The sequence below is a fragment of the Natator depressus genome, chromosome 17 (genome assembly GCF_965152275.1).
Source record: "Natator depressus isolate rNatDep1 chromosome 17, rNatDep2.hap1, whole genome shotgun sequence".
In the NCBI taxonomy this organism is placed as follows: Eukaryota; Metazoa; Chordata; order Testudines; family Cheloniidae; genus Natator; species Natator depressus.
Genome location: NC_134250.1, coordinates 24,314,055 through 24,326,810, shown reverse-complemented (window position 1 = coordinate 24,326,810; position 12,756 = coordinate 24,314,055). Strand labels below are relative to the sequence as shown.

General features: G+C 63.4%; 1 protein-coding gene across 2 annotated transcripts in view; it reads right to left on the bottom strand.

Annotated features, from left to right (window-relative positions):
- ELN (elastin) overlaps window positions 1-12,078 on the bottom strand; it is a 109,307-nt gene extending 97,229 nt beyond the window's left edge. For both annotated transcript variants that reach the window (XM_074974725.1, XM_074974726.1), the window contains exons 1-2: window positions 11,924-12,078; window positions 734-781 (exon numbers count right to left, since the gene is read on the bottom strand). In XM_074974725.1, coding sequence (XP_074830826.1) covers window positions 734-781; window positions 11,924-12,002 — 127 coding nt within the window. In that variant the 5' untranslated portion in view covers window positions 12,003-12,078. The remainder of the gene's footprint in view (window positions 1-733; window positions 782-11,923) is intronic.
- Window positions 12,079-12,756: the final 678 nt, after the last annotated feature.

Here is a 12,756-nt window from a genome sequence, read left to right as displayed (position 1 = left end):
GCTAGAGCGTGCCTGGCTGATAGGCCTCCCTCTGCTGTGTTACCAGATGTCACCTTGCTGCCACCACCCCAACTGCCTGGACCGTCCCTCAGGCACTGGTCAGGGCCACCAGCGCACAAAGGCCAGAGCACGGCTGCTTTGCTGGGGCCCAGGCTGCGGCTGCGCTCACTGAGCAGAGACCGCTCCCCGGGCTCCGTGTCTCCCCGACCCCATGCAGTGCCTCAGCCAGGGCCACGCCGCAAGTGACTGCCAGAGCTGGGACAGGAACCGGGCTCTCCTGACTCTCAGCTCAGGCCCAGCCACACCGAGCAGCAATGCCTCTGCCCAGAGGGACCGAGGCCAGCCCAGCAGAGCGGCAGCAGCTCTGCTGGAGGGGGCTGTGTGGAGGGGTGACACAGACAGCTCTGCTTGCCTGGATCCACACCTGACTGTCCCTTGCGGGGTTCCCACCCCTGCACATGGCTCCTGCTGGCCAGATTCATCCAAACACACTCCTGCTGAGGCGAGGGAGACCTTCCCTGAGCTCCCAGCCCTGGGGACCCCTCTCCCCTGGGGCTAGCACCCCCTTCTGGGACAGGCTGCTATTTCCATCCACCGGCCTGGGGACCCCTCTTCCACTGCACCCTCACTTCCTTTCCCATGCAGGGGAGAGCGTGCCCTGCTGGGTGGGGAGACAGTCCCATTCCCTGCAAACAGCAGCTTCCCATGTCCAGCTGGGGGAGTGGGTTCTTACCTGGGTAATATCCTAGAGCTGGAACTCCCCCTCCAGCACCAGGCACCCCTGCAAAAGGAACAGGCAGCGTCACACACAGCCAGCTGGGAAACACATCCGCCGGGCCTCGTCCACCCAGCCCATAGGGACCCCAGAAACCTTCCTGGGACAAACAGAGAAAGCAGGACTGCCCTCTTGAGAGCACGAGCTGCGGGGCAGTGCCAGGTCCCAGCTCTGCCGTGGGATCACGAGCCATTCCCTGCACCTCCCTGTGCCACAGTTTGCCCATCATTACTGTGGGGATAGTGACACAGACCTACCCTGGGGAAGTGCTTTGAGATCTACAATTGGCAAGCCCAGTGTAGGTAGCAGCACGGGATCGGTGTGCTCAGAGCCCTGTCATTTTGCTAATGGGACCCAGAAAAGCCACATGTGCCCCTGAGACTCATGGTGGAGGGCCGTGACACCCTTCAGGCCCAAGGGGGAGGGCTTACACCCCTGAGGGCCCTGGCGGAGGGCTATTCACCCCTGAACCAAGGGAGTACCTGGCTCTCCTCCCTGGGGCAGGAGTCTGGCCTGGCTCTAATTCCTATCCAGCTGGTGTAAGACTCCGGGGGGGGGGGGGGGGGTCTCCAAGGGAGACGGGCCTGTCTGGGACTAACAGGCCCGTCTCCTGGGCCCTGATCTCTGGGCGGCTGAGCACGCTGTGGGGGGAAGGGCTCAGCTATGGGATGCCGGCTGTTCCTGTAACACCCCACACAGCTCTGGGACAGCCCCGGAAAGGGGGAGGCCCATGGTTGTGTCAGTAAAGGCTGCCCTGCAGCAGGATCTGTGCCAGCCCAGTGCTGCCTGGGATTCAAGCCAGCACCATTTCTCAGGCGGGGGAGGGGAGGCTGAGCTACAATGAACCTGACGGCTGCCATGGGGCTAGGAGAGCCCCACCTGATACCCTCAGGCAGGATCTTCGCCCCAATCCCACCAACAGCTGCCCCCATACGGAGCAGGGACAGGGCCCACCTTTGCCTGCCACCACCCTGCTCCTAGCTAGGGTTAGTCAGCCCTGAGGACATCCTGGGGCACTGCTGCATGAACCTCCATTCCTTTGCATAGAGCCATATGCTTCTGTTGACAAGCCCTTGTGTGTGGACTCGGTGCTGGGAGGGCTGTTGTATTTAGACACAGCACTGGGGAGCGAACCGTCCGTCTTTCTACAGAGCAGCGCCAGGTACTTCTTGGCCTCTGCTGAGTCTCCCAGACAGCACAAAACGGGGTGCGGTGTTTGGGATGTGGGAGCTGGAGTTCCACGGGGTATCCCAGGCCCAGATCACTAAGCACCTCAAAGGCAGGACCAGGACCCCCTTGCAGGGGAGACAGCGGAGGATGGGTTTGCTGTGCTGAGCAGGGAGCCCGGGGTTGCCATGCTAGGCATGGAGTTCTGCCTGGGGTGGCCTAGTGCGACCTCTGTGTAAATCGGGGCACACGGCTTGCCTGCCCGCCCTGGGTGGGGCCTCCAGCTGGGAGGGCACAGACGTCCTACCCGCTGCCTGCAGGAGCTGGCCCAGTCCCAGTGTGCACAGCTGCCCCTAGGCAAGGGCTGGTCTGAGGGGGCATTGTTCCCACATTGGAGAGGGGTGACGGGTGGCAGCCCTGCTCCCACCTCAGCCCAGCCCATGGCCGGGTGCTCTGTGTAAGTCTCTACCCAGCCAGGTCCTTCCGGGCCAGCTCGCCCAGCTAGGTTATGTTCTTCGGGCGTGGAAGTTGAAGGAGTCACTAGCAGCTGCCCAAATAAACATGCCCAGCAGATGGCATCGAGGGGCTGAGACGGAGCCTGCCCGCAGGCGGCTGCTCTCACTGCTGGGGAGCTTGATCAGGCTTTGGAGAAGTTCTCGTTTCCTTCCCAACACCCAGACCAGGCTCCCTACAGCTGCCCTCTCACCCGCTCCAGCCAGGGACACGGACACGTGTCCAGCTGGGACAAGCCTTCCTAGTGCTCTCTGCTCCAGCTGCTTCTGCCCCTGGGGGAGGAGACAACATCCTGCCTGCGCCATAGACAGCCCCAAGACATAGACATAGACTCCCAGCCCCAGGCACGCACAGGGCACTAGTGCCAGGATTCACACCCCCAGCCCCAGGCACGCACAGGGCACTTGTGCCAGGATTCACACCCCCAGCCCCAGACACACATAGGGCACTAGTGCCAGGGTTCACACTCACAGCCCCCATGTACACACAGGGCACTAGTGCCAGGTTCACATTCACAGACCAGATACACAGAGGACACTAGTGTCATGGGTCACACTTATAGCCCCAGACACAGACAGAGCACTAGTGCCAGGGTTTACACGAGCAGCACTGGATGGATGATAGAGTACAAGGCTGGGATCCATGAGTTATAGGTGCCATCCCACATGTGCCAATGACTTGCCAGGCAGCCTAGGGGCTTCCCCTCCTGTCTCAGGGAAGTTGCCCCACCTGTAATGTGAGGTAGCGCTAGGTGCCCCTGATGGGATGGGAAGGTCACAGGACAGCAAAGTGTTTTGAGAGCCCTGGGTGTCAGGCCCTGGAGAAGGCAAAGCCCAGTGGACCTCTGCTGCACTGGCAGGAGCTTGCATGCCCAGGCCCGCAGCCCTTGGCCCGCGCAGCTAGCAGAGAGCCAGCCTAATGTGGAGCACATTACACTGAGCCTCCGCAGGCTTTGGAATTGGTTCCAGATTCCAGACGAGCTGATCTCACTTTGCATGGAATTCAGAGCGATAACACGTTCCCGCAGCCAAAGGCACTCGTTCCAGCCCTCGCTCTCCTGTCTCCCCATCCGTCTGTCTGTCTGTCCCTCTCGCTCCCCTGGCCTGGCCCTGCCCCACTTTCCCGTCGCAGAGACTGCGTTATTGGCTGGGATGAATGACAGGGCTCTGACCTTTTCAAACAGGGATTAGAACCCTGGCTCCCGCTCCGCTCGCCTCCCGCTGGCTCGGAAAAACAAATCCCAGATAATTCCTTGTTTAAAAACAAACGCAAAGTGTCCGTGCGGCCCCTCCCTGTCCTGCACTTCAGAGCACCGCCAGCCTCAGCCGCTGCAAACATCTACTAGGGGGAGCTCCCCAGACTGGGGCGCAGCTGGGATGCCAGTGCTGCGAGGTTCCCCAGAGCAATGCCCTGTCTGCACCACAGACTCACTCCGAGGGCCAACTGCAGCCCTGCTGTAAATGGCAGAACTGCACTGATGTTTGCACCGGGCTGCAGCTTGGCCCTGTGAGCCATGGACTGCGATGTGCAGCCGGGGACCCAAGGCCACAGGAAGGGACAGCATGGCAAGGGGAACTCACCTCCCGCCGACCCCTTCCCTGGCTGCTGAGAGGAGTGGGGGAGCCGTGGTGGGAGTAGCTGGAGCAGCTTGTGTCTGGCTGGGGGGCCCCGTGGGGCTTCCAGCCTCCCCACCAGTAAGCCGTCCAGCCCTGGCCCTGGAGAGCTGTCCAGAGGGCAGCCCCAGTCTGCTGCCCCTGCCTGCTGGGAGAGAGAGGGGAAGGGGGGCAGACTCTCTAGGGGAAAGGGAGACACACACCCCCAGCTCTCGGGGGAGCCCCTGTCCCCTGCCTCCAGGGCTCAGAGCTCGGGGCTCATTGCTGCCAAGTAGGTTATTGTGTCGGCGGGAGCTCTGTGCGCCAGGCAGTGGTTATCTGGCGCGGCTGCCAGCGTGACACGGCACTGAGGGCATGTGACTGCCCCAGAGCCGGGGGAGCCGCAGGAGCCTCTGGGCTGCTGCTGGGAGGAATGGTCCCACACGGTGGCTAAAGCAGCTAGCTGCGCAGTGCCAGCTGGGCTGGGATGAGGACATTCCTCAGCAAGACTCGAGCAAGGGGCTCCATTTGCCCCTCCAGAGAGGTCAGAGGGGCCTTTGGCTCCCGGTAAGTTCTTTGGTGCTGAGTCATCCCAGCCCAGCCTCCCCGCAGAGTTTGGGTTCCCAGGAAGAGCAGTCTGAGAAGGCCGGGTGTGAGGAGAGGAGCCGGCAGTCAGCGGGGGCACGACCTGGATGGCGCCCATTGGCAGGAGCTGGCTCACCACTGGTGCCACTTAGTGCAGCACCTGGCACCACCACACATGGGACAGAAGCCTTCCTGGAGCCATGGCTGATGAATGTCTCTGCCCAGCCTGGGTAGGCTGGGGTGGGGGGTTTGAAGCCGGGCATCCTTCCTCCTCGGTCTAGTTCTCCTTCGCCCCAGTGCCAGCTCCTGATTGGCGTCACTCCCCAGCACCAAGGGAAGGTCCCCTGTTAACTCAGGATTTGTCATCGAGACGGGCTTGTTCTGTGCAGACCTTCTCATGTTCGGTGCCTCAGCCATGCTTCTCAGCTGCTGGGCAAAGGGCTCCTAAGGATACTCTGGATCCTTTGGGCGGGCGCCATCCGTCAGGCTTATATGTCTCTCATGGGGCCCTGCTACCTTCAGCGTTGTCTCCCACTCAGCCCTCCTCACCAGCTGTTCACTGACTGGCTGTCACAGAGGTTTCCATCTCTCCTAGGCTCTGATCCCAACTTTTCCCAAGTCTGCCCTCCCCAGACAGGGCTGAGAGTGGAGCTGAGCTGAGTGAGGAGTGTGCCAACCTCCCCTGGATCTTGGCAAAGCTCACCATGGCCTTGTGTGCTGCTGGAAGGGGGGCCTTGTCTTGCTTGGCAGGAGGGTTTTGGAATCCTACAGTCGAAAGAATATCAGGAGGTGACATCTGCTAATGGCAGACTCCCCCGTTCTGAGCTTGGCCCATGGCTGGACAAGATGCACCAAGCTGGCTATTTCATATCCCAGCCCATTCGTATTGACGGCAATAAGTCCCAGGCCCCAGCTTAGCACCAGCTCTTCACTGCACGCTCTGAAGAGTCCACGGGTCAGATCTCTCAGATCGCTGGTGCCAGATGTTGGCTGTCCTGCCCTTTTGTTGGAGCATGAGGGTACATCCACACTGCACCTGGGGCAAGCCTCCCAGCCCTGGCAGACAGACGTGCCAGCGGGGCTCGAGCTAGCATGCTGGAAATAGTTGTGTGGGCATTGCAGCTCAGCTCTCAGGCCCACCCGAGCCCTGGGCCTGAGCTGGGTGGCTAGCCTGCATGTTGGCCACAGCCACGGCGTCCACACAGCTAGTTAGCGCACTAGCTCGGGCCCTGCCAGAGCCCTACCCAGGCTGGGCGGCTGGCTGCCAACTGCAGAGTAGATAGCCCCTAGTGTCTCCTTCAGAGGCTCCCTGAAGGCGAGTTGGTTAGGTCCCCTCCCAGTTGGCTTCAGGGGCTGCTGCTCACAGCCAGGCAGGTCTCTAGGATCTTGTGCTAAGGAGATTGCTGAGCCCCAGACTGCACAGCCCCTCCAGACGTGCAAGGCTGGCCCTGGGGGCCCTAACCCGTTGAGCTATAAAGCCAACGACCAGACACGAGGAACTGAATTCAGCCCTGGTGCAAGCGATCGCACTGAAACCAACAGAACTGCAACGGTCGCCCATGGGCATCCCCGACCCAGGGGGGCTCGTCAGGGGCAGCTCCACATGGTGCACTCCAGGGCTCCCGCAGACTTCTCGCCTTCCAGCCAGCACAGAGGCATTTGTTCTCTTGCCCATTGGCATGGGGCTGAGATTGCAGTGCCCCTCTTGGACCCCCCCCCAGCAAGGACCAGGCTACGAGGCTCTGATAAGATGGGTGGCACCATCTGGCAGGAATCAGAGGCCAGTCACTCTCTGCCATGCGGCTAAAGCTCCATTCAGGGCCCTTGTCCTGGCTTCCAGGAGACCTCTGCCATGCTGGTTCCTGCTGCCAGCTGTGGAGCAGGGCTCACCGGTGCTGGGCGTCGCGGAACTGCAGATGGCAAATTATTCACTGAAATCACTGGGTGAAAGGCATGCCCCTGGGGAACAATTCATGAGCAGGAAAAGAGTAGGGTGACCAGATGAAACGGACAAAATATCGGGACACATGGGGGAAGCAAAAAAAAAAAAAACCGGCCGGAGCAGAGTTGCCGAAACAACAACAACAAAAAACCTGCTGGAGCGGCCAAAGCCGCAATATCGGGACACATGGCGCCCTGACCGTGCATCGGTCGGGACACGGGACAAAGAACTAAAAATTGGGACAGTCCCGATTTTATTGGGACATCTGGTCACCCTAGAAAAGAGGCAAAATTCAGATTATGAAAGCCTGGCCATATCTGAGAATAGCCATCATCAGGTGTGCAGCACAAAGGTGGGAGACACGTGGACTGAAAACGGGGCCATGCCTGCTGCACAGGTACAGGGAATAGGCAGCTCCCCTCCCCACACCCAGCTGCTGTGCACTGGACTTATCTGCTGCACAAAAAGCAGAGCAGGGGCGAGCTCACAGCAGCATTGTGGCCTCTGCCAGCAGGAGGCGCTGGAGGGAGTAGGAACAGCACTGGCTTTGAGAAGCTGCTCCAGGCGGCAGGGAATGGTGCAGAAGTCCTAGCTGCAGGGAGCACCAGCCTCGCCAGCAGGAGGTGCTGTAGAGAGTGGAGGAGCACTAGTTCCCAGCCTGCCCCAGCGGGAGGCGCTGGAGGGACCAATGCAGGAGTGCTGGCTGCTGGGCAGCTCCCAGGTTGGCCATCCCGGCGATGGAGCGCCCACGGTTTGGGCAGTGTAGGCGCCATTTCTGTAGGGCCCCAAGTGAGGAGGGGGCCCAGATGGGGCAGAGTGCATTGCACAGAACAAAGGCCTCTCTGTCCGTCTCGCTGTGAGCTCCGAGACACAGAGCTTAGAGCACAGTGTCAGGAGCTGCAAGTCCCCAGAAGCCCCCCGCGGGCAGCCTTGGCTTCTCACAGCCTGACACTTGCCTCGGAGGTGCTCAGTGAGCATGTGACCGTCACAGGCTGAGGCTGCTCAGTGCTAATCGCCTTACTGCGGAGCTGGGCCGGGGCAGGCGCAGGCTTTGGGCCTGGCTCAGGCATGCTCGCATTATCCCCAGCGATGCAGCAGGCAGGTGGCGGGATGGGCCTGGGCAGTAAACGCCACGGGCGCGAGGCCCTGCGTTCCAGGCCTATGTGATCCAGCCCTGGGTTGCACACCTGGCCCCAGCCTGGGCTGGGAATCACTCTCCATGGTCCCTGCTGCCTGGCCTGCGGGACTCCTGCCCTTTGCAGCCTGTGAGCCTGTGTGGACAGGATTTGTCAGGGCAGAGCTGGGAGACGAAGCCAGCACCCTCCTGGCCTGGGAGTGCTTGATGCTATGGCTCGCGCAGCCTGGGTTCTTCCAGTTCAAGCCTGTGGAGGGAGTGCAGTGTACAGCTGCCAACGGGCAGCAGGGCCCCACAGAGTTGGGAAGAGAGCCCTGGCCTCTCCCACTACCCCAGCACCACTTGCCCCACTGCCTACACGTGGCAGGGGAGAGGCACACCCCAGGTCTACAGGTGTGTCTCTGGGGGGGCCAGCCCTGTGGCCAGAGAGACCCCGTGGGCATGGGGGGAGGCGAGGGGAGTCTGGACAAACAGCAGTTCCCTGGCAGGGTCGGGCCCACTGGAGGCAGGTCCCCTACACCTCCCCCCTAGGCAAGCCCAATCCCACCGTCGAGCCAGCGTGGGCACTACCCGGGTTACCGGCTGCAAAGCGGGCAGAATCTGAGCCCGCTGCAGCCAGCGGCACGGTCACACGGCCGGGCAGAAAGCTCTGCCCCGCCTGGGAAAGGCAGACGTGCCACAGGCCCCCCGGAGACAGTCTGCGCTGGCACGAGCCCCTCCACTGCTCAGCAGCCCCTGCACTAGGCACCTCCTCCTAGGCACTCCCCTCCACTGCTCGGCAGCCGAGAACGTGCCGCCCGCAGCCCGCCCAGGCCGGCTGACACGTCCCCTGTGGCACAGCCCCGGGCACACGAGCGCACGCGCTCCCCCTCCCTGCTGCCGGCTCCCCCAGAGACCTTCCTGGGCATGCCGGCCCCTCCCGCAGGCGGGCACGGCCACTCCCAGCCCCGCCCCACAGCTACGCTCACCCTGCCCTGCCCCACAGCCACTCCCAGCCCCGCCCCAAAGCTACGTTCGCCCTGCCCCGCCCCACAGCCACTCCCAGCCCCGCCCCAAAGCTACGCTCGCCCTGCCCCGCCCCACAGCCACTCCCAGCCCCGCCCCACCCCACAGCCACTCCTAGCCCCACCCCGCAGCTACGCTCGCCCTGCCCTGCCCCACAGCCACTCTCAGCCCCGCCCCGCAGCTATACTCGCCCTGCCCCACCCCACAGCCACTGCTAGCCCCACCCCACAGCTACGCTCGCCCTGCCCCGCCCCACAGCCACTCCCAGCCCTGCCCCACCCCGCAGCCACTCCCAGCCCCACCCCACAGCTACACTTGCCCTGCCCCGCCCCACAGCCACTCCCAGCCCCGCCCCACAGCCACGCTCACCTGCCCCACCCTGCAGCCACTCCCAGCCCCACCCCACAGCTACGCCCCGCCCCACCCCACAGCCACTCCCAGCCCTGCCCCACAGCTACGCCCCGCCCCACCCCACAGCCACTCCTAGCCCCACCCCACAGCTACGCCCCGCCCCACCCCACAGCCACTCCTAGCCCCACCCCACAGCTACGCCCCGCCCCACCCCACAGCCACTCCCAGCCCTGCCCCACAGCTACGCCCCGCCCCACCCCACAGCCACTCCTAGCCCCGCCCCACAGCTACGCCCCGCCCCACCCCACAGCCACTCCCAGCCCCACCCCACAGCTACGCCCCGCCCCACCCCACAGCCACTCCCAGCCCCACCCCACAGCTACGCCCCGCCCCACCCCACAGCCACTCCTAGCCCCACCCCACAGCTACGCCCCGCCCCACCCCACAGCCACTCCTAGCCCCACCCCACAGCTACGCCCCGCCCCACCCCACAGCCACGCCCCGCCCCACCCCACAGCTACGCCCCGCCCCACCCCACAGCCACTCCCAGCCCCGCCCCACAGCTACGCCCCGCCCCACCCCACAGCCACTCCCAGCCCCACCCCACAGCTACGCCCCGCCCCACCCCACAGCCACTCCCAGCCCCACCCCACAGCTACGCCCCGCCCCACCCCACAGCCACTCCCAGCCCCACCCCACAGCTACGCCCCGCCCCACCCCACAGCCACTCCCAGCCCCACCCCACAGCTACGCCCCGCCCCACCCCACAGCCACTCCCAGCCCTGCCCCACAGCTACGCCCCGCCCCACCCCACAGCCACTCCCAGCCCCACCCCACAGCTACGCCCCGCCCCACCCCACAGCCACTCCCAGCCCTGCCCCACAGCTACGCCCCGCCCCACCCCACAGCCACTCCCAGCCCCACCCCACAGCTACGCCCCGCCCCACCCCACAGCCACTCCCAGCCCTGCCCCACAGCTACGCCCCGCCCCACCCCACAGCCACTCCCAGCCCCACCCCACAGCTACGCCCCGCCCCACCCCACAGCCACTCCCAGCCCTGCCCCACAGCTACGCCCCGCCCCACCCCACAGCCACTCCCAGCCCCACCCCACAGCTACGCCCCGCCCCACCCCACAGCCACTCCTAGCCCCGCCCCACAGCTACGCCCCGCCCCACCCCACAGCCACTCCCAGCCCCACCCCACAGCTACGCCCCGCCCCACCCCACAGCCACTCCCAGCCCCGCCCCACAGCTACGCCCCGCCCCACCCCACAGCCACTCCTAGCCCCACCCCACAGCTACGCCCCGCCCCACCCCACAGCCACTCCTAGCCCTGCCCCACAGCTACGCCCCGCCCCACCCCACAGCCACTCCTAGCCCCGCCCCACAGCTACGCCCCGCCCCACCCCACAGCCACTCCTAGCCCCACCCCTCCAGCTGCAATGTGCATTGTGAACTACAGGCTGCATTTTCATCCCTTTTGCCTTCGGGAGTGCTCCACACGGGCTGTGTCACACACACAGAGTGCTCCACATGGGCTGTGTCACACATTTACACATATACACACAGTGATCTACATGGGCTGTGTCAGAACTACACACCCACACCCACAGTTATCCACCTGGGCTATGTCACACACACACACACACACACACACACAGAGTAATGCACTTGGGTGTTGTCTCACACACACAAAGTGATACACAAAGACTGTGTCACACACACTGCGAATTATACACAGGGGCTTTGTTTCTCTTTCTTTCATACACCCACACACTGAAGGTGCTACACATGGACTGTGCCATACATACACACGCATACAAACACACACACATAGAGTGCTCCAAACAGGTTGTGTCTCTCACATCCACACATCAAGGGTGGTATGAACAGGTTCTATCACACCCACACCTGCAGTGAGAGTGCTACACAGGCACCTTGTCACACACACTCACTGACAGTGATCCACACACGTTGTGTCTCTGTCACACACAGCAAAACACACAGGCTGTGTCAGACACACACAGAATGAGACACGTATATTGTGTCTCTCACATACACACTGAGGTGGCTACACACAGGCTGTGTCACATGCGCGGAGGGTAACACACACAGACGCAGAGTGACACATGAGATACTGAGAGTGTGATACACATGGGTTGTGTCTCACACACACACACACACACAGAGTGAACCCCAGACTCTCACACTCACCCCACGCCTGCTCTCTGTGTCTCAGTCCCCCACATTGACAGCCCGGCGGGCCCTGGTACCCTAGCTGGGGCTGGGATCTTGCCTTCTGGGATGCGCTAGGGAGGACGTTGCATGACCCGGTAGGAGCCCCTCAACAAGCACCTCTCCCCCCAGGAGAGCTGCTGTCCAGTGTCAGGCAGGGATCCCCAGGCGCAGCCCCGGCTGGGCTCCCAGCTCGACATGCTCCAACCCCTGCCCCAGGGAGAGCCCTAGTGCCATGTCACACTTGGGCATGGCTAGTTGGGAGCATGCCTGCCCCCGCGGCAGGGAGCAGAAGGGACAGGCCAGGTTCTGCGAGGAGCTGTGGATGGGACCCACGGACGGCAGGGGGAAGTTGAGCCCAGGGGCAGCGCAGACACGGCAAAGTCTCCGATTGGCCCAGGGGCTTTGTTGAGCTGCTCCGTTCCCAAAGGGGGTTCGTGGCATTAGCAGCCTGCCCTCTGGGCATTCCCCTTCCCTTGGGGACACACGCCCCAGAACCAGCTGCCCAGGAGCCTTGTCCCAGCCAGCCAGCGCCTGAGGTCAGGTGTCCCAAGAGAGGTGGCCTGGCTTGGGGCTAAATGGCTGGCTCAGGCTGGGGAGAAGCAGCTGTTGCTTTCCTTACCTCCTTGCCGAGAAGCCGGGAGGATGGCGAGGAGGAGGAGGACTCCGGGAAGGAGGGATGCAGCCAGCTGCCTTGCCATCTCTTGAAGCAATGCCCCAGTCCTCTTGCAGCCAGTGTGTTTTATCCCAGAGCCGCTTAATTGTGGCTTCCAAGGCTGTGAGGGGCGAGGGGTGGGGGCTGGCCGAAGGGAGGGGAAGGGAGTTAGGGGAGAGGCACAGGACACTACGTCATTACAAAGGGCAAACACACAAGCTTCTCCAGGCTATTGGGCTTTTTTCCCTTTTTAATTTCTCTCTTGCTGCTTTCTCCAATTCTGGTGCGTCTCTGCCAAGAGAGCGGGGCAGCTGCCAAGAGAGCCTTCAGCGAGAGGAAGGGGGAGGGCTGGGCTGCCGAACGCTCCCTGCCCCCGCACCATAATGGCCAGGCCATACATCGTGCCTCTGGGGGCACGTGGGCACGGCAGGCCCCAGACCCAGTGCCTGGAACCATTCCTGCCCACTCGCCCCTTGCAGCCCAGGCAGGGCCATCGGCGAGCCCTGCACAGCCTCACCACCCTTGCCAGGGCCGGGTCGGAGCCCCTGCTGGGGGTGCCAGGCTTGTCAGGGGCACAAGTGGCTCGTGGGGGGCATGCGATATCCCCCCCCAGAGGCGGGGGAGGCTGGGGCAGCCAGGCGGCGAGGGGGGGATGGGGTGGCAGGAAGAGGCTGAGCTCTCAGCCCCAGCAGGCCAGGGCAGGGAGGGCAGGGGAAGGGAGGGATGAGAGGCCAGAGATCTTGGTGGATCTGCTTTGGGTTCCTGCTCCCAACGCCTGCTTCCCCCTCCCTATTGCTAAT